The 20,690-nt window shown below is 38.0% G+C and overlaps 1 protein-coding gene across 1 annotated transcript in view; it reads right to left on the bottom strand.

Annotated features, from left to right (window-relative positions):
* Nucleotides 1–7,279: 7,279 nt before the first annotated feature.
* The window catches only part of LOC126061808 (SAM domain-containing protein SAMSN-1), a 60,532-nt gene continuing 47,121 nt past the window's right edge, over nt 7,280–20,690 (bottom strand). The window contains exon 8 of the mRNA XM_049858593.1: nt 7,280–8,405. Coding sequence (XP_049714550.1) covers nt 8,203–8,405 — 203 coding nt within the window. The 3' untranslated portion in view covers nt 7,280–8,202. The remainder of the gene's footprint in view (nt 8,406–20,690) is intronic.

Raw genomic sequence — 20,690 nt, 5'->3', positions numbered from 1 at the left:
TAATTGCTTTCTCTCTCTCTTTCTCTGTAATTTGCAAGTTACCCAAAACTTTGCAAGGTCCTGTGGTTGGCCATTTACAACTGAGCCAAGGTCACGAAAGGAAAGAGTGGCGAGGGGAGAGGGAGAAAAAAAACAGGAATCCTAAGAAGTTACATAAATGTCCTCTAGCATGCTCACTGTTCTTAGGGCTAATGTACTGTAGCAATTCATCAGTCATTCTAATAGTCTTTTAACTTCTGTCAGAAAGCCTACTAAATGCTAACATCTTAAATGTTTAATATTCTAAAACATATTTTCATTAATCATGCAAATTATCTGGGCATCCATATTTTACAATAACTTCTTTTGAGATTAAGAGGCCTAAGGCTTCGTGTATGAGAGAATCATGTTAGTGAGTGATATTGTAGTGCAAATATAGCTTAGAATAAATGAATTTTAGAAATGAAAAGTTGTTAGTACAATTCCAGTGTTCATATGCTATCACATTTATACGAAACAAAAAAAAATTGCTTCTAATGTCAAATATTTCTGATTAGGTAGCAAGCTGCTAAGATTTACATTTGCTTCATACTATTTTTTCTTTTTAATTTTGTTGTTGTTGAGAATATACACAGCAAAACATACACCAATTCAACAGTTTCTACATGTACAATTCAGTGACATTGATTACGTTCTTCTAGTTGTGCAACCATTCTCACCCACCCTTTCTGAGTTGCTCCTCCCTCATTAGCATAAACTCACTGCCCCTTAAGATTCCTGTATAATCTTTCAACTTGCTGTGTTCACTTTGATCCCATATCGATAGTTCTTAGAAGAACGTAATTCTCAAGACTGGCTTTTTTTTACTAGTTAAGTTAAACTATCGTTTGGTTTTAAGATTTCAGGGAATATTTTTGCTTTAAGGTTTAAAGATTACCTCAGTGTAATAGTCTCAGGGGTTCATGATGCTTGTGGTTGATACTTCCATGGCTCCAGAAAGTCTGGAGTGCATGAGAATTTGAAACTCTCTTTTGCATTTTCCTCCTTTTGATCAGAATTCTTCTACAGAATATTTGATCATAATATTCAGTAATGATAGCCCGGCATCATCCAGTTCTGGTCTCATGGCAAAGGAGGCAGTTGTTCATAGAGACAGTTAGCCACATATTCCATATCCTCCTTCTATTCCTAACTCTCCTTCTTCCTCTTGCTCCAGACAAATAGAGACCAATTGGCTCGCCTTGAATGACTGCTTGCAAGTTTTTAGGACCCCAGGCACTATGCAGTGAACTAGGAGTAGAACAGAAGCACTAAATACATTATTAGGCCAATTAAGTGGAGCATCCCATGAAACTGTGGCTCTAAACCTCCAAACCAAGGAATCGAATCCCATGAGGTGTCTGGTTGTACATAAGCAACCTTAGCAGCTACTCTTTTTTTTGTTGTTGTTGTTATTGTTGTAAATATATCCATTGCACCACTTTTGCCAATGCAACTTTCTACAAGGTGCACAACTTATTGACAGCAATTGCAATAACAGCTGTGCAACCCTACCCTTAATAGATATTAATTGTTGGCAGATGGTATATTGTCCTTGTAGGAATGATCCTACATTTTGTAGCTGAGAGGGCTGTGGGCTTGGTTGTTAGTGAAGGGAAGAACAAGTGTTGCTTGCAGTTACATAGGCCTGAACGACACCATGAATACCTCCATTTATTTGCTGCCAGTCAACCCAACTCCAGGAATTCTAAGCTGCTCGGGAAAAGGAGAAATATGTGGGTAGGCCCCACGAGATAGATAGATAAGGAATTAAGGGGTAGAGGGCATGAGTTTTGGTGGAGTTAGTAGAAATGCTTTAACCTGAAGCTCCTTGATTGTTGTTAGGGACAGAAGCTGTAGTGAAATAGAAGGAAATGGCCTGAGACCACATGATTGCAGTTATACTGCAGTCACAGAGCAGTGCTTATTGGACTCAAGAGTGTGACTTAAGCAACCGGAAGTCATGAGCCTCAGTGGATTGGTGTACCAGTCCGAGTCCAAACAGGAAACAGAAGCCACAATCAAATTAGTATAATTCAAGAAAGGCTTATTTATAAAAGATTAATTACAAAGGGGTGGGGAGGGTGGCATGTAGGGGAATCGTTAAAGGTTGTGCAGGTACTAAATGTAGGCTTTAAGAGATGATGGGAAGGAGCAGCTTCCGGAATATAAGTGAAAGAGAGTCATACAGAAACTTGAGAAGAGCAATGACTTTTGATTAAGGGAGATAGCCAGGCCAAGGTGACTACTTGGAGAGAAAAAATAACCTCATTCCCCTCTCTCCTTCCAGCCTCCCAATGGGGCTTCCCATTCACTGAGCCCAAATGGCATCCCGAGAACATCGATCAGGGATGTAGACCATACAGATTAGCTTCCCTCCTGAGCAGAACCAGAATTTCACGTGTAGAGAGTGGATCTGTAGCAAGATATGGAGATATGATACACTGTGGCTCATGATTTTCAGTTGGATGAATCCCATTTCTTTGGCTATGAGACCAAAATTCACAGCAACCCTTGGAATGATTTTGTTATATTTCCTTTACCGTTTCCTGTATTTTCTTCTATGGTATATTTCCTGATGTCGTGTTCATTATCTGCTGCTCCCTCGGTACATATGCATGAACTACCCTTGACCTCAAGTAAACAGACATTAGAAAAAAAAATCTTCCCTTAAAGTCTTTTTTCAGTATGACACTGTGCCTTTAAATATCTAGAGTCTGCCTGGCTAAAGAAACACTGAAGCCTTCACCTTTTCGCATGGTTTGCTTCCTAATTAGATTTCTCTGGTAAAATATTTAACCATTACTTTCTGAATCATGGATTCTAAGGTGCAATAAAAATCCAAAGAGAAATATAGAGAGACAGATTTTTTCCCAGACCATTTTTACTGGTTGCGTAAATGCGTAAAGGTTTAGTGAATGAATAGTTGCGCAAAACCAACTTTCTTTTGTACACAAATTCATGCAGTCCCTGTACAAGAACGTATCTCCTTGTGTTGAGTTCTCTATTTTTTAATGAATATGCATATTGGGGAAAAACTTCCATCTGCCCTCTTTTAGCTGATTCTATCACATTTTTGAGCTGTGCCTCATTATAGAGCTTCTGAGAAAGATAATCATTTACATTACATATGGGTATAAAGGAGCGAAGGACTTGATGAATTGCAAACAAGTGTAATTTATATGGACAAAGTGTGCCAGAAGTGCTTTTCACCCCATTTTACTCCGCAAATGGAATGATTCCTGCCCATTTACTTGGCCTGGTGCCCAAGAACTCAGAGAGGAAACTATCCCACTAGTCTTATGCATCAAGACTCACCCTTTCCCTATTAGGAAAAGGCACTCTACACTCAGGCCCACCAGGGACCCCAGAAGGTCAAAAGAGATGGCTGAACACCCTAATGTCATTTTTTAGATTCTGCCCTCATGGCTTCTTAATTTATAATAAAATATAGACATAATGAAACTCTGTCATAATTTAAATAGGAGAAGTTTGCAGGAAAGAGAAGGGAAGGGAAAGGGTAATGAAAAGCTCATGTTACATTTATTTGGTAGTGTCTCAGCTTCTCTGAGCGCTTGGGTCTCCCACGGCAGATGATTTGCCTAAATACCCATAGGTTTTGTAAATATGTAAATACCTATATTCAGGTCTCTTTCCTAAGGGCTTCTCTGTTGCCTATGGCATAATCAACTGTGACTCCATGATTTGTAAGAGTCCAAGGCCCAGTAATAACTAAATCTTTTATTCATTCATTAATGTAAGCATTCCTTTACACATTCAGTCATTCATTCTTCAAAAATGATTACCTCTGTAATGTCCAAGGGTGATGTATCAAAGCAAAGTACAAATAGCCTCTTAAACTGGTCATGAGTAAAATATTCTGTGTTGGCAAAATGGTCATTTATTTGAGAAGTTCTCTTATTCTCTCATTGCTTCTGGACCACACAGTTGTCCTTGCCCCCAGTTTGTGTCTTAAGAATTTCAAATCCCTACTTATCCAAGCCTGGATCCAAATAGCATGTGTGCTGCTTCCATTTTATCTTCAGACATCAGTGGATAAAGGGGAATTACTGGATATAATAATGATAGTGATTTCATCCACATACTACATGTATTGTGCTGTATCTCACTTCATCCACACAGTAATATGAAAGATTAATGCTATTATTATTTACATTTTGTAGATAAAGAAACCTATGCTTGGAGGATAAGTGACTTGCCAAATGTCACACGTTTCTCAAACCAGATGGTTCAACTCCAGAACCCCCAGTCTATGGGTTTAGGTCAATGTTGGGTAGGATCAGATGAACTCAGTGGTAAAATAAGAGGCAGGTACTTCTTTCTTATTTCTATAACCAAAAATTCTAGTCAAATTTAGAAGCTGACCTTCTTTTACCTATATTTAGTCCCTATTCATTTTGCTCTTTACATAATTTTAGCATGACTTCCTACTTTATGAAGGAGCACTTGCTGATTAGTTACACGATTTTTTTTTTTGTTGGTGGTGCAGAGATGGATGTGCCTGTGTGTGGGAGGAGTGATGGACTACCTAAAACTTCTTCATAATATTTTTCTCAGAACTTATGCTTGTAACGGAAGTTTCTCAACATGAAATGTCATCAATTTGGCCTCACTCAGGAAGTTGCAAGGCACTTGACTGTAACCTCAGTGAATTTTGGATGTCATCTAAAACCTAAGCATATTTAGCTGGCTGCCATTTCACAGGTTTTAAAAGTTATTTTATTTCTTAACTGACCCCCTTGATAATTTATTGATTTAAAAAAAAATACTTCTGATGAAAGACCTCAGGATGAAGATATAGTCATGTTTATGTCAGCAATTTAGTAAGGGGAAACCATGAATTAAAATGATCTTAGTTTTGTATTTTATCAAAAACAAAAAACTATTATGAGGATTTTATCCATTTATCTGTAATACAATTCCCTTAATCATACATACTGTCCCAACATACTTCAAATTGCAGATTTATAGAATTTCTGGCATCAGAATAACCATTTCACTCCAGAAAGAATTCACGACTGTGTATATACTACTCTGCTGATTTCAGCGGCATTTATGTTCTATGCCTAAATAGTGCTGAGTGAATAAGTAAATGATATGAGGAATTGTAGCTCATTCACACCAGCTTCCAAACTAGAAACACAGAGGTGGTGTGATCATCCTATAAACATTCAAATGTCAGCCCTCTAGCAGCTCTCGTATTCACTCTTCACAGGCTCAGGGTTATATCTGTCTCCCAGCCAAAGGCAACAGGACATCCAAGTCCCTCATCTTTCTCACAACCTTGCTGAACTATTTCTTGCCATTCCATTCTTTTTTTCTCCAGCTTTTCATGGTAAAGAGAAAAAGCCTGTCTTTTTTTCTGCTGATTTTCCCTTCCCCTCAGTTAGGAAGATGAGGTTAAAGCCACAGGGATCCAGCTGGTGAGGTCACTTAACACGGTTTATACTTTAGCTGCACATCCGTCCTTTTCAGTGCTGTGCTCCTGCCGTGGCCTCATCTGCCCTGCAACTTGTACTCATGATGTCTCCACTTCCGTCCCTCCTTCCCTCTTTGCAGGGAATCTCTCTTCTTCTGCTTCAATGCCCTCAAGGTCTCTGCAGCACTTCTTCTTAAAAGCATTTCCCCAAATCCTTGATAGGGTACCAGACCTTCATTTTGAAGGGACTGAGTCTGTGGCTGAGTAAGCTTCACAGGTGATTTCTACCATTTTATAATCAAGTCCTTCCTTAGATTCTTCCCAACCTATGGTTTCCTGGAATCCCCTTAAAGAAGCTGTACTCTCTGGACCTCCCTGAGGAAACTAGTTGATTAAAGCTTAAAAATTATAGTCAGTCACTGTGCCATGTCCAAGGAGTTCCTAAAATAATCTGTTTGGAGTGGTAGCCATAGCAGGAGAGGGACAATGACGTGGGCAGCATTTTGGACTTTAGAGATTGAAAAGCCATTTTGCCGTTGGAGAAGGAAGAATAGAGGCAGGCATGCGCTTTATGCATGATGTAGGTTCTGCACATGGAATTACATGTCCTGGGTCTGGAAAAACATACTAGAAATCACCAGTGCAATGCTGACCCCCAGCATTGGAAATAACACTTTTTATTTCCTGATTTTTCCTAAGGTAATACGTTTTATGTGTTTCAAAAAATTCTAGACAACTTTGGAAGATATTTATTTATAGGTTTGAGTAGATTGATTTAAATATATAGATGGAATCATTGTATACAAATAATCATTATTTTCAATGCACACTAGTAAACATTTCCTAAATGCCCACTGTGTGCCAGGAATTACATTAGGTACTGGGTAAAAAAACAATCTCAGTCACGGGGAGGTCACACTCTGTGGAAGGATAACTGTCATCTAAATAAAGCATAAAATGATAAGTGCTATGACCAACAGAGATGCTTACAAGGTGGTGTGGAAGCACAAATAAGAGAACACCAAAGAGAATCATGAAAAGCTACACAGTGTAAGCAACTTTTGTGATGAATCTTAAGAGAGAGAGGAGAGGGAGACTGATGTTGTAGGAAACAGTGGGAGTAATTGCAGAAAATAAATAGCATATGAAAAGTTACAAAGTCCATAGTGGCTTCAGGGAATTGCAAGCAGAGTGTTATGACTGGGTTGTAGAGTGAGGGATGGGAGATGAAAGATACGACTCACAGGGTAGATAAAAAATGGTTGTGAAGGACCTTATACACCCTGGAAAAAAGATTAAAAATATTTTAAGCAGAGAAGTACGTGATGTATTTGTGGTTTAGAAAGATTTTTCTGGAAGCTCTGTGGAGGATGGGTTAAAAGGTAAGGCACTGGGAGAACAGAGGTAAGTTGGAAAGCAATTGCAATAGTCCAAACGTGAGACCATCAGGATCTACATAAAGCAAGACAGTGACCGTGGGAATGTAGATAAACCAGGACTATGAAAGCTTTTCTAGAAGCAGAATCCATAGGACTTGCTTACTTATTGAATCTTTATGAATAGTACAGCCGTGAGATAGAGTGAGAAATGATTTCATTCCTTGGGTGACTGGCTAGGTTAAAGAGAAAGGTTGGAAATAAAAAAGAAGAGATGAACTTGGAGAGAAAATCTAGGATTTCAGCATGCTGAGTTATTGCTTCCTGAGGGTATTCAGGAAGGTGGATACCACAGATCTGGGGTTTAGGAGACAGACTGAGGCTAAGATAATCAATGAGGGAATCACTAAAAAAAAATTAAAAACAAACAAACAAACACGAGGACTGAGCATAAAACCTTGTCGGGTACAAGATAGTTTAAAGATTTAATATTAAAGTACATTAAATAACACTAGTCTGGGAAATGTAATATGCACATAAACCAAAAAAAAAAGAAATGTTGCCATCGATTCGATTCTGATTCATAATGACCCTACAGAACACAGTAGAACTGCCCCATAAGATTTCTAAGGAGTGGCTGGTGGATTGAACTGCTGACCTTTTGGTTAACAGCCGTAGGTCTTAACCAGGGCTCCGATATGCACATAGACTTTTTAATTATCAAAATTAGGGTATTTCAAAATTAAAAGTATTTATGCTTAAAGACAAAACATGTGTACAACTATTAAAATTAGTATTACTAAATCAGATTGACAATATATAGTTATCTGTATTTTATACCAGGGGATAGAGGAAGGAAATCAACCATAACAATTATAGAAACTCTACCGTGGATCAAGATAAAATGTCTCCAATACTAACTCATGCTTCAGCAGTAAATAAAAAACGAACGTAGATATTGCTTGGGCAAATTGATTAAACAGAGATGTGCTCTATTTCCATTTATTCAATAAAAAACAGACACAAATTCAAAGCTGGAAGGTGCGATAAAGGTAGGAGGCTTTTTTTTTTTTTTTTGCAGATTTTATCATTTTGCACTTGTAAAATAATGTAAATAAAGCATGTCCCTCCTACAAAAACACTTACACTGTATCTTTTCTAATAAGGCAAGTGAGACATTTACACTAAGCATTTAAAATAATATACATGTTATTTACAATGAGTGGAAATGTGGGCAATATAAACTTTTATGTACAATCCTTCAGACTAAAGCACGTTGAGTTGTATTTACAAATATTCCTGTCTTATTTGATCTTTTAGCTCAAAAAGTTAAAAAGGATCTGTAGGTCTCTAGTGGAGGATGGGTATTCAGTCACTAGGCTCTGTGATTGTAATCTTCTGTACCATGTCAGGCAGATTTTCAGACTCCAGGTCTTCTTTGCCATTATCTGAGTTTTCTGATGAGATATAACAACCAGAGTCCCTTGGGCAGTCATCTAATTGTGACTTATTTAAGGAGATGTTTGGGCTTAAAGGTAAGGACACAGGTTCATTTTCTTGCTCTTGAATAGCTGTAAATGGAAAAGAGGGGAGGAATTAGACAAAGCTAAAACAAGTTTCATTCATGCACCCACTCATCTTCAAACACTATTCTATTTTTACTGTTCCAACCTTGGCTTCATTACAATTGAAACATCTGCAAGTGAAAAATATATTTGTTAGTTAAAAACAGATATTTACTCTCAAATATTCAAGCTACTGTTTATCAGAAGGCAGAGTTTACCCTTATTGCTCACTTGCAGTTCCATGGAATTCATGGGAACTGCCTGCACAAGTGAAGGTCAATATGGGTTCTCATTTTGCATTAATAATAAGTTGCCAAAGAAAGCAGATTGTATCCACAGTATGACTGATGCCTTGTCCAAATACTCCTTAAAGTATCATTAGAAAAAGCCATTTGTAGTTTAAATGTACAATCCAAGTCAATACAGTGAGCTTTACGAACTATTCCAGAATATGCTAACATGGTTTAATGAATAAAAGATCACCCTGGGCAACAATGTACAGTAGAACTCCGATTACCTAGAATTTAACTAATGAGAATGTAAGCATCTAGAATTTTCCTATGTTTGCATTGATCAGAAAAAAAGACATAAGAAATCAGGTTGATTTTAGAGAGTAAAACACCTAAACTTCCATTGAATCTACCTCATAGATATTTAGTTTGTCTTCCACAACTTTGTAGTTCTGAATAACAATTAATTATGTTCAGATAGATAGTTCTGTGTCATCAAAGAAGTATTCTAGATTCAGCAAGCACTATCTTTTAGAAAAAAAAAAAATTAGAGAAGAAACAAAAGGTATTTCCAAAGAACCTAAAGCAGCCTTATAGTTAAGGCATTGCTCTTTTCAAGAATCTTTTAGCATCATCTTTCTCTGTGTGAATGTGACATTTCTTTCCAGGCCTTCCCTGACACCAGTAGGTGGGTGTTTCTCTGCGTCATGAACTGAGTTCCTCAAACAGAAGACTCTTAAGTCACCACCTTTCAGCCGTATTAGCTTTTAGCGTACCTTCCTCTTTCCCCTTCTAACCTTTGGACATCCCCACTTTTGACATTTGAAGAGCACCACATGGGAAGAACCCGGCAAGCACATTTCAAGGTGGGGCAAAACCTCTGCCTTCAGAGGCCATACACTGCATGCCATTTGGTGAGAAGAAAATAAATCCCAACTTGGAAGAAGGAATTGTATAATTTTTCTCCAAGTGTTACAATGCCAAGTAACTTATCTTTAAGAAATCCATCCGTTATGTTGCCTGTATGTATCCTGCTTTTTAAATGTGTTCTATAGGCTCCAGATATCTTGCCAACATTAGTTTATGGCCCACTGTGTATCCAATTGTTCTTATCCTACATGACAGGAGAGAATTAAGCTCTGGTACCCTAATTTTTTTTTTTTTTTTACCCTAATGCATCCCTGTATGTAATGACTTGGCGTCTCTTCAATGTAACTGGAATAGCACTAGTTATGTAGCATCCACGGGAGAATTGAGAAAATAGTAACTCAAATCATTTTCTGCATTCTGTTATTTAGATAAGGAATACTGCTTGAAAAAGGCTGGAAGAAAATGATAAAAATTGTTTATCTATTCATCTTCAGAATGAATCAGAATAGTTCTTTTGACCTTTCCTCAAGGCTGATATTTACAATAATGAAACCATATTTATGTCATTCTTCTGAATCATTTCTGCCTTTGCCACAACTTAAATATGAATTCTAATCTCAGACCTAGCGATGTTATAACTAGTACTAGGTAACCAGTAATCAGTTACTGCTGAGTTGACCCTGATTCACGGCGAGCCCATGTGTGTCCAAGGAGAACTACGTTTCATAGGATTTTCAATGGCTGACTTTCAGAAATAGCTCGCCAAGGTGCTTCTGGATGGCCTCGAAAACTTCAACCTTTTGGTGAGCAGCCAAGTGGGTTAACAGCTTGCACCACCCAAAGAGTTCAGTACTAGGTATAAAGAGCTTTACTTTTAATATGCAACTATTGTGATTGTTATTTTTAAATTTTAGCTATGAAGTGTTTTATGTTTAGCAGTCATAACCATCGTTAGGCTTGGAGAGGTTTACTTAATGAGCTTCTTTCACCTTTTTTTTTTTTTAATAATATTTTATTGTGTTTCAGGTGAAAGTCTACACTGTAAATTAGGTTCCCATTTAACACTTTTTATGCAAATTGTTCCATGACATTGGTTACAATTTTTACAATGTGTCAGCATACTCATTTTTTCAATTCTGTTTGTTCTGTTTCCATTGATTTAGCTTCCCTTCCCTTCTCTGCCTTCTCATCTTTGCTTTTGGTAACTGTTGACCATTTGGTCTCAAACAGTTAATTGTTTAAGGAAGCATATTACTCACGGGTGATATTGTTTGTTTTATAAGCCAATCTATTATTTGGTTGAAAGGTGACCTGCAGAAATAGCTTCAGTTCCAAGTTCAAAGGGTATCTTAGGGCGATGGTCTCGGGGGTTCTTCTAGCCTCTGGTCCTTTTTAGGAATTTCAGTTTTGTTCTACATTTTTCTCCCATTCTACCCAGGACTTTCTATTGTGTCCCTGGTCAGAAAGGTCGGTAGTGGTAGCCGGACATCATCTAGTTAGTTCTTCTGGTCTCGGATTAGAAGATGCTGTGGTTCTTGCAGGCTATTTGTTCTGAGAACTAGTTTCTTTTTTGAACCTTTGATTTCCTTCATTCTGTTTTGCTCCATATGAGTAAAGACCAGTAGTTGTATCTTAGCTGGCCACTCACAAGCTTTTAAGACTCCGGGTGCTACCTACCAAACTAGGATGTAGAACATCATTGTTGTGAACTCTGTTATGCCAATTGACTAAGTTGTCGCCTGAGACTAGAGTCCCAAGCTTTTGACCCAGTAAACCAATCCTGTGAGTTGTCTGGCTGTGTCTAGGCAGCCTCTTTAACTGCGCCGCCTATGTGGTTTGTTACATACGTGGATGTATATGCAGCACACACAAACGTGTAGTATACATATGCCTACAGAGACACCTATACATGCACACGCATTTACTCGCATGTGTCTTCCTGTACACATATACGCATCCATATCTACCTATGTAACCACACATACATTTTTTGGTTGCTTTCACTGTTGTTGCAAAATTGTATATGTTATAGCATTTACCGAAATAGTGCCTTTTCCTCGTGTACTTCTTAATGTCTTTATTTACCTTGGTCAAGTTGTGCTGACTTCACCCATATTTGGCATTCCCTTTCCCGTCACCAAAAGTAACAAGTGTCTACTATCTAGAAAGTGATTCCTCCTCCCTCTCCCTCTCATCCTTGGTAACTATGAAAAGTCATTCACTTTTTTTCCGAGCCCTTCTTTTATAAAAAGGCAGCACTGAAATGGGGCCTGATTCTCTGAGGAACTGCTTTCTCCCCTGTCTACTTTTCCATCTTCTTGCCACTGGAATGAAATGAGGAGTATTCTGTTGTCTAAGTGTTACTTGAAAAGGCCAATAATTTAGTCCTTTGGTTTGGTTCTTGCCACATAATCAGTGGTCATCATATTTGGAGCGTGACTTTTAGTTCTACTGCTCATGGGGATAAGTCCATATCTCCTCCAGATTACTTATGGTCCTACCACCTCAACATGGAGTTAAAAGAATTGAGTTACTTCTTTTCAGACTGAATCCTAAACAGAACTAGACATAATACAAACTGCTTGCCCCAAACACCATGTTTAGATCAATTACTAATGGTGGAACTCTCTTCTAAATATAAATTTAGGCTTATAGATCTCTGATATCAAGTTTAGATCTTTTCCCTTCAAAAGATATGTCAAACTTAGATCTTTTCCTTTCAAAAGATAAGTATGCAGGTTGTTATTTCACCCTCAGAGGCCTCCATACCTTCACTTCGAAGGGTACCAGAGTAAACAATAAATGAAAAACTGACTTTATCAGAGCATATGCCATCTTCTAATAGTACCAATAAAATGTACTTGTTTTTAATTCCACTCAAGAAATGGCATATCGCATTCTCTAAGTTCTAGGAATTGGTGGGTTTTAAATATAGGTTATTTATTGTGGAATCCTTTCCTCTACAATTTTTATGAAAAAGGAAATAGTTTCTCAGTATGAAAGTTATTCAGCACAGTAATTTACAGAAGAGCAGTAATTTGCTAAATGATTTCCTAGTGAAATGGAAACATGACTATGCCTCCCCAAATGCTTCCCACCAGGTTTGTAATAATTTCAGGCAGGTGATCAGCTGGAGCCCCTCAACTGCAACTATAAAAAGAAAAGCAGGTCATTATCTTACGTTATGGAAATGAAAGCTATACAGAATTCAGTTTTGGTATTTGGAGGGTCGAGATTTTCCTCCACCTTGTTTCTTTTCATCCTGACATTAATAACATAGGGATTGTGCTATGGGTGGTTCTTCCAGCAGAGGTGATGAATTCACACTAACGCATCCACATTGTAAGTCATTCATTCCTTTGTTGTGGCCATGAACTAGATTAAAGCTAACTGACCTACCCAATTTCTGGGAACCATGACCTTTATTAGTATTGTACCATGGTCTAATCATCCGAGCTAACCAGGCAAGTAACGCATTGGAATAAGAAACAGTTTCATTCTAAAACTACAGACCTGCCATAAAATATGAGTACATCTTTTTATATCAAAATATTTTTGATAACATGTTAAGTTAAAAAATCAGGATACATAATTTATGTGTTCTTTTATTGTTCTGTGCTATTGAGTCAATTCTGACTCACAGTGACCCCAGGTGACAGGGTAGAACTGCCTCGATAGGGTTTTCTAGGCGGTAATCTTTACAGGAGCAGATGAGCAGGTATTTCTCCTATGGAGCTGCTGGGTGGATTTGAACTTCCAACCTTTTGGTTGGCAGCTGAGCCCTTAACCATTGTGCAACCAGGGTTCCTATTTTTTTAAAAATTATGTAAAAACATATACATCTATGCAAAAAATTCACAAATTAAAGTATTATAAATTTATGTATATTTTCTATATTTCTCAGATTATATGTGTTATATCATTTTAATGAAAAAAGACAAAAAATAAAATGTTATAATTTTTTCAATAAATTCTCCAAATGACTTACAAATATCCCCAAAGCTGTACAGTTACAAGTCTGATTATTTTGAATAATTATTACATAATTTGCAAAAAGCTCTCTCTTATTCCTGCCAGCTAACAGCAAGCCTAAGAGGAAGTCTAGATAGCAGCCCGACACAATTCTATTTTGTAATAAAAATCATATATCAAGGAGAAAGTTATTTAGAAAATATTTTATTATGAAGAACTAATGTGACTATTAAATATATTTCCATTTATTTCTCACCCAAATTTTTTTGGAATTGGAATTATATAAAGCCCATCATTCAACATTTTAAGATAGTCATCGATTTAGAAAAGAGTGGCATGGTAATTAAAACAGAAGACAACTAATATAATTATTCATAAAATAATTATATTGGAGTTGTGACATTTAATTAATTAAGTATAGGCAATCTCAATTACACTGAAAGTGAAGACAGCTTTAAGGAAATCAAACTAGATTCTTATTCTGGGAAAAGTTCTCATACTTGAAGGAGAGGCATCTGCCCTACAGTCATAGATTGGAAAGTTAAGTACATCTTAAAAATGAAAAATACTAGTTTCTGCTGAACTTGCCCAGATTTCTTTGTAAAATCTTCCAGATTTTAACTTTCCTGCTTTATTTGACTTAGGTATGAAGCCTATGAGCCAAGTACAATGAGACAATACAATCTAGAGGACATAGGAAAATGCCTGGCTGAAATAAGTGCTCACAAAATGTTTTTTTTTTTTAAATAAAAGAACATAACATTTAAATTAACTAAAGAGAACAGAACTAAAGAAGGCCAGATACTGACAGAGACTGGAGAAACCCTGAGAGTATGGCTCCCGGACATGCTTTCAGTTGAATAATGAAGTCACTTCTGAGGTTCACCAAAGACTGGACAGGTCCATAAAACACAAAGAGACTAAAGGGGCACAACAGCCCAGGGACAAGGACTAGAAGGCAGGAGGGGACAGGACATCTGGTAATAGGGAACCCAAAGTTTAGAAGGGAGAGTGTTGACATGTTGTTGGGTTGTTAACCAGTGTCATACAACAATATGTGTACTAACTTTTTAATGAGAAACTAGTTTGTTCTGTAAACCTTTATCTAAATTACAATAAATAAATAAAAAAAAGAAATCCAGGTAAGGAATTTTGTTGACATTCAAATAAAGATACTACTTGGCTCTAAGAACTTTTTTCCTCTAGTCTGGTGTCATCTCCATAGTGAAAAAACCAGGCATACCCATCTTAGAATGTATCAAACCTCATCCTCATGTTGTCACCTTATTTAAATCACTCAGACCCAAGAGTGACCATTATCCAGGTATCTGCGGCTCTAGTTACTCGTCCAGAGGCAGCATTTTTTACGGGAATAAAGTTTACTAGACAGTACAGCATAACTATCAGTTATTTCTAATTTAATCTTCAGCAGGTCTTTTAATTACCTAAATACTTTAATTTTCTATTTAGAGTGGTATTTGGAATTCATTTACTTTGAATACTAACGTGCTGTTTGGAAACACAACAAAACAAAGACAGTACGTAATTCCTTCATGGAAAAACGGTCAGTTTCTGTTGTTCTTCTGAGGCCATGAGAGAATATGGAGTGGAAATGGCTCTCCCTGTTTTCTCGCCATCTTAAAATCATTTGTATCCTAGTGTATTAGTCTACCCTCTAGTGAGCTGTGCAGTGGGGAGATAGATTCACTTATAGCCATGGCATCCTCCACTGCACTGTGCTGGCTGCAGAGGCATACTCAGTCAAGGTCACAATAAGTCAACACGAATATGAACAACACTATTAGCTACTTGGAAACCCTGGTGGCATAGTGGTTAAGAACTATGGCTGCTAACCAAAAAGTTGGCAGTTCAAATCCACCAGGCGCTCCTTGAAAACCGTATGGGACGGTTCTACTCCATCCTATAGGGTCGCTATGGGTTGGAGTCGACTCAACAGCAATAGGTTTGCTTTTTTGGGTATTATTAGCTACGACTCTGCATAATCCAAACATAAACCCCGGTGGAAGGCTTTGGTTTCAGGAAATATTTACCCTCATTTGAGTTATTGTCATATTTGGCTATTTTGATAATGACCAAATAAGGTTAAAAACTCTCATTATATGTTGTTTAATTAGGAGTCTTAGCAAATCAATTTCATGTTTTTTACAGTTAAATTAATTCTGTCTACTTGACATGGTTAAAATGTAATTCAATTTCACTACTTTAAAAATGACTATTACTTGAAAAAAATAAGGATATCCTACATATTATTCGTCTACCATTTACTTTTACCATTTAATATGTTTTGGACAGTTTTCACATCAGTACTCTTAGAGCTCTACTTCATTCTCTCAAGGTTCTAACATCTTTATTATGTATTAATTTATTTAGAAAATTAATTATATTGATGAAAGTGTACATGGCTTTTAGTTTTTAACTGTTAACTACTAGCCTTTTTATGCATTTGCTTGATAGACTTTCTGGGAAAAATTCCGAGAACTGGAACTTCTGGATATAAAAGTACTGTATACACATTTTAAACTTTGGTAGTTTTTGAGATTATTACTTTCTAAAAATGTTATATTCATATATACTTTTGTACATACCCATACACAGTTAGTATATGTATAAAATAAATATCTTGACAACACATAGCAATGCTCACTGGAATGTTATAAGAATTTGTTTGTGAGAGGTGGGATTGCAGGGACGTTTACTTTTTTTAATCAGAAAAACAAAAAGTGGTTATTCACAATTTGCAAATCTCCTCATTCTTCACTCAACATTTAGTCATTCTACAAGCATTTGTTAACCATTCACTGGATGCCAAGCAAGGCACCCTGGTGGTGCAGTGTTAAACTGCTCAGCTGCTAATCGAAAGGTCGGTGGTTTGAACCCACAAGCCATTCTGAGGGACAAAGATGTGGCAGTCTGCTTCTATAAAGGTTTATAGTCTTGGAAACCCTATGGGGTAGTTCTGACCTGTCCTACAGGGTCACTATGAGTCGGAATTGACTCAGTGGTGATGGGTTTGGTTATTTATTTTGGATGGAAAACACAGGAGTCCCTGGTTGGTGCAAAAGATTAAGCGCTTGACTACTAACCAGAAGGTGGTGACTTGAACCCACCCAGAGGTGCCTCAGAAGAAAGACCTCACGATCTGTTTCTGAAAGGTCACAGCCAAGAAAACCCCATAAAGAGCAGCTCTACTCTACAACACATGATGTCTCTATGAGTTGAAATTGAATCCATGGCAACTGGCTTGGTTTTTTGTTTTGAATGTAAAACACTGGCCTAGGGCCTTTGAAAATGGACAATGGTAATAGAGAATGCAGCCTTGTCTGGCAGGGTGACCATTACAAAGCCATGCCTAGAGCACAATCACAGGGCAACACAAAAACAAGTACAGGAGAGCCCTGTGAATACAGGCATTACAAGGGCCTCAGGTGACTGAGCTGAAAAACCGATGAACTCTCTTCTCTAGTGATTGTGCTCTGGTAGAAGAGTAAAAATGCTTATCTTTCACTTCACTGTGTTTTGTATAATACGGAATATGGCCTCTATCATAAATAAAATCTTAGCGGGTAAAAGCAAAAGGAAATCTGAAGACATTCAATTGCATAAAGTCAAACATTAATGACTAGACATAGACATTAAATACATATTTATAAATACCTAAAAGCAAAATGCAACTGTGCCTTCTCAACTTAGCATGTGCAGACAGCATATCTTTCTTCAAAAGCTGTAAATTTCTTGAGTCTAAATTCAAATTATTTGGCAAGTGGGTTGGAAACCTCAGGTACACATGTCAGGGGCTAGGACACCAGCCTACCCTGGCACGCTGTCAGGCCAACTGCTGGACTGCTGCTTGGCAAAGCTACAGATCTCTCCTACTGGCAGCTCATGTTCCAGGCTCCTGGCTGCGCCCTGCCATTTGTCCTGTACCGTTTTGGGCAGGTAGGCAGTCAGAAAGGCACAACTGGGGATGGTTGAGCAATGAGGAGCCGCTGTGACCACAGCTGGTGCCAACAGCCTGGCACACAACACACCTTTTCCCCTTCCTCTTCATTTGACACTGTAACCAAAGGTTGTGAGTATCTAAAATATACTGTGTACAGACCCTAGTAAAGTTTGCTTATCCTGTTACAGAAGTTTTTTTTTTTTCCAGTTTAAGTTTTATTTATCCATGTACTATAGGGAAAATGAAATATTCCCATCATTCCTTTCCCCAAGAACAGTAGTGTACATTCTCATAAACACACTTTTAAGACACATCAAGGGGCTTCTAAATGTGAGAAAAGAGAAACAAGTGCAGAACAAAGAAAAATATTTGCTATAAACAGCAGTTGACTATCTTATTCTGCATTTCTAACTAAGCAAGGCAAAGGGGTTTTGAAGGTTTAGTTTATGGAACAACACGCACACACACACACACATACACACACACATCCCTTATTCTCTCTTTTACTTGCTGGGAACATTTATTCAAAGTAAACAAACCAATTTTAAATTCAGATAATAGAGAAACCCTAACGGTGCACAAAATAAACACATTCTGCTCTTTTGCTCCTTCAAGAGCTGAGGTTCACCCCAATTTTTCTTCTCCCTCTAACCTCATTTAGATTCCCAGTTGAGGGAGTCAGTGACCTAATTTTGCTCAGTTCTAATGCCACATGGGAGCAAATGCAGAATATCTCTGTGCTGGCCTTGCCAGATTGGAGAACCTCCTCCAGAGGTAATCCTGTGATCGGCTCTAACACCACTCGCCAGCCCTTCTATCAGCTTGTTGAAGAGGCATCTTTACCTCCTGTCAAGCAGTGACCTACAAAGTTTAATCCGGTTTACATTTCCAAGGTCAAAGTGAGGCGAATGCTATCTATTTGGGCCTAAGAGAAAAATAAAATTGATTGCTCTAAGTGCTAGATACCTTTTTCCCCATCCCATCCCAGGTCCTCTTGATCCCTCTTGATGCGTTAAAAAACTCACACGAGCCTTGTGGTCTTTTCTACATTACGTCAAACTTCTAACTCTTATCCTCAGCACAGGTGCCTGCTCTGCACAATTTTTTGTGTTGAATAATCAGCAAAGCCAAGCTCTCCAAGTTCCCAGCCTAACAGGCAGCAAGGCTCTAAAGCGGGGAAATTCATTGACATTCCTCGAACAACTGACATTATTCAATGATCAAAATAAAATGCGTACACAGAATTATGGCTTCTTTGTATGCCTCATCCCCACCCCACCCCCCAAAAAAGCCCACTATTTTTAACCTATGACTGTGACATGCATTTGTTTTTAATAATGTGTTAGCTTTGTATAAGCATATATTCAAGGTACATGGAGGTTGTGCATTTAATCTTTGGTTGTAGACGATATGATTCACAGAGAAGAGAAGAGATAAAAATAAGCATGCAGCAGTACGGGGCCGAATCATCAGGACTCGCCATCTTATCACCAAATGGCAGTCATTCTTCTTTATTCTCCAGCAAAGCAGTTTCATGTAAGATAAATCGCTTTCAGTCAGAATAGCCTAACACGCAGTGCGCATCTTTTTGATGTGTGTATTCTAATACTACTTTAGACTGTGAGATTAAAATAAGAAAAATCTCAGGAAAGTGTATTGACAACAAACACTGGTCAAATCTGCATCATTTCCATTTTTCATCACCCAGAATCTGGCTCTGTGTGGGTATGTGTGTACACCACTGGCTATTATTAAGCAATCAACTTCTAGTGACCTTCAAGTACAATCTCCTGAAGTTTTATAAGGGGGAATAACATGCAGAGGTTGGGGGTGGGATTGTCCTTTTTTAATATCAACCACTGAAAGTCACTTCATGCTTTTGAGGTACTATGTTTTGTTTCAGAGAAAAGGGCATAGTAGGAAGTGTTTCTAATAGATTTAGGAGACTGGGTTCTAGATATACGACCTTGGGAGAGCCACTAGGATACTCTGGTTTTAGTTCCCCCATGTTGCAAAGGAAGAATTTGGGTCAGATGGTTTATAAAGTCACATCCAGGTCTAATACTATATGATCTACAAAACATTATTATTTTCTTAATAGAAAAAGTAGATAGGTGATGAGGGAGGTGGAATGAAGAGATGATGTGAACACAAGCATTTGGCACTGGACCAGTGGGTCCTTGCTTGCCACTGGTTTGTGGCTGAAAGCCCTGCTTGCAGAGGAGCCTTTCAGGCCTTTTCCACCCTGTTGCAAGGCAGTCACAATAGTCTACACTTCCCAGGGGCTCATACTGCTGCATTCTCACTTCAATATTAACTTCCATTTTCTGAGATGAAAACCGAAGTGCAGCCCTTCAGAAAATTGGCAAAGTGGAGCAAACCTCAATTTTCAAATATGCATTTTTGTTCCCATTTTTACTAGTTTTCATATGTAGAAGAAAGAACTAGCAGACTGACTTTGATTCAAACCCTGGCTCTACTACTTATCTAGCTGTTTGACTTCTTTGCAATTTACCTCTGAAATAATTCCTCATCTGTAAAACGGGCAAAATTGGCTTGCTGACTTTGGACATATCATCAAGAAGGACTTATCACTAGAAAAGGACATCATGTTTGGTAAAATAGTTGTTGTTAGGTGCTGTCAAGTGGGCTCTGACTTATAGCGACCCTAGGTGCCACAGAATGGAACACTGTCTGGTCCTGCGCGGTGCTCGCAATTGTTATGCTTGAGCCCATTGTTGCAGCCGCTGTGTCAGTCCGTCTCATTGAGGGTCTTTCTCTTTTCCTCTGACCCTCCACTTTACAGAGCTGTTGTCCTTCTCCAGGGACTGATCCCTGTTTGGTAAAGTAGAGGGTCAGTGAAAAGAAGGGAAACCCTCAAAGATGGATCGGCACTATAGCCACAGCAATGGAATCAAACAGAGCAACAATCACGAAGATGGCACAGAACAAGGCAAGGTCCCTTTCAGTTATATATAAGGTGGCCGTGGGTCAGAACCTGCTCGCTGGCAACTAACAACTACAACATGATGTTATAGTAGGAAAGCAATTATTTATAAGTGTTAAAAAAATGTTCCCTCTTCTCTCTCCTTCTACTTCAATCTGAAATTCTTTAGGAGAGAATTGGCAATGACACTGAACATCGTCCACCAAGGAGCTCCAAGAAACCCACAGAATCTATTTTTTGACTAAACAGTATATAGTGAGGAACCATGTCTTGGAGTGACAAGATGTGAAGGATACTGCCTCGTTTACCTG

The sequence above is a fragment of the Elephas maximus genome, chromosome 18, assembly GCF_024166365.1.
Source record: "Elephas maximus indicus isolate mEleMax1 chromosome 18, mEleMax1 primary haplotype, whole genome shotgun sequence".
In the NCBI taxonomy this organism is placed as follows: Eukaryota; Metazoa; Chordata; class Mammalia; order Proboscidea; family Elephantidae; genus Elephas; species Elephas maximus.
This window is presented reverse-complemented; position numbering and strand designations above follow the sequence as displayed.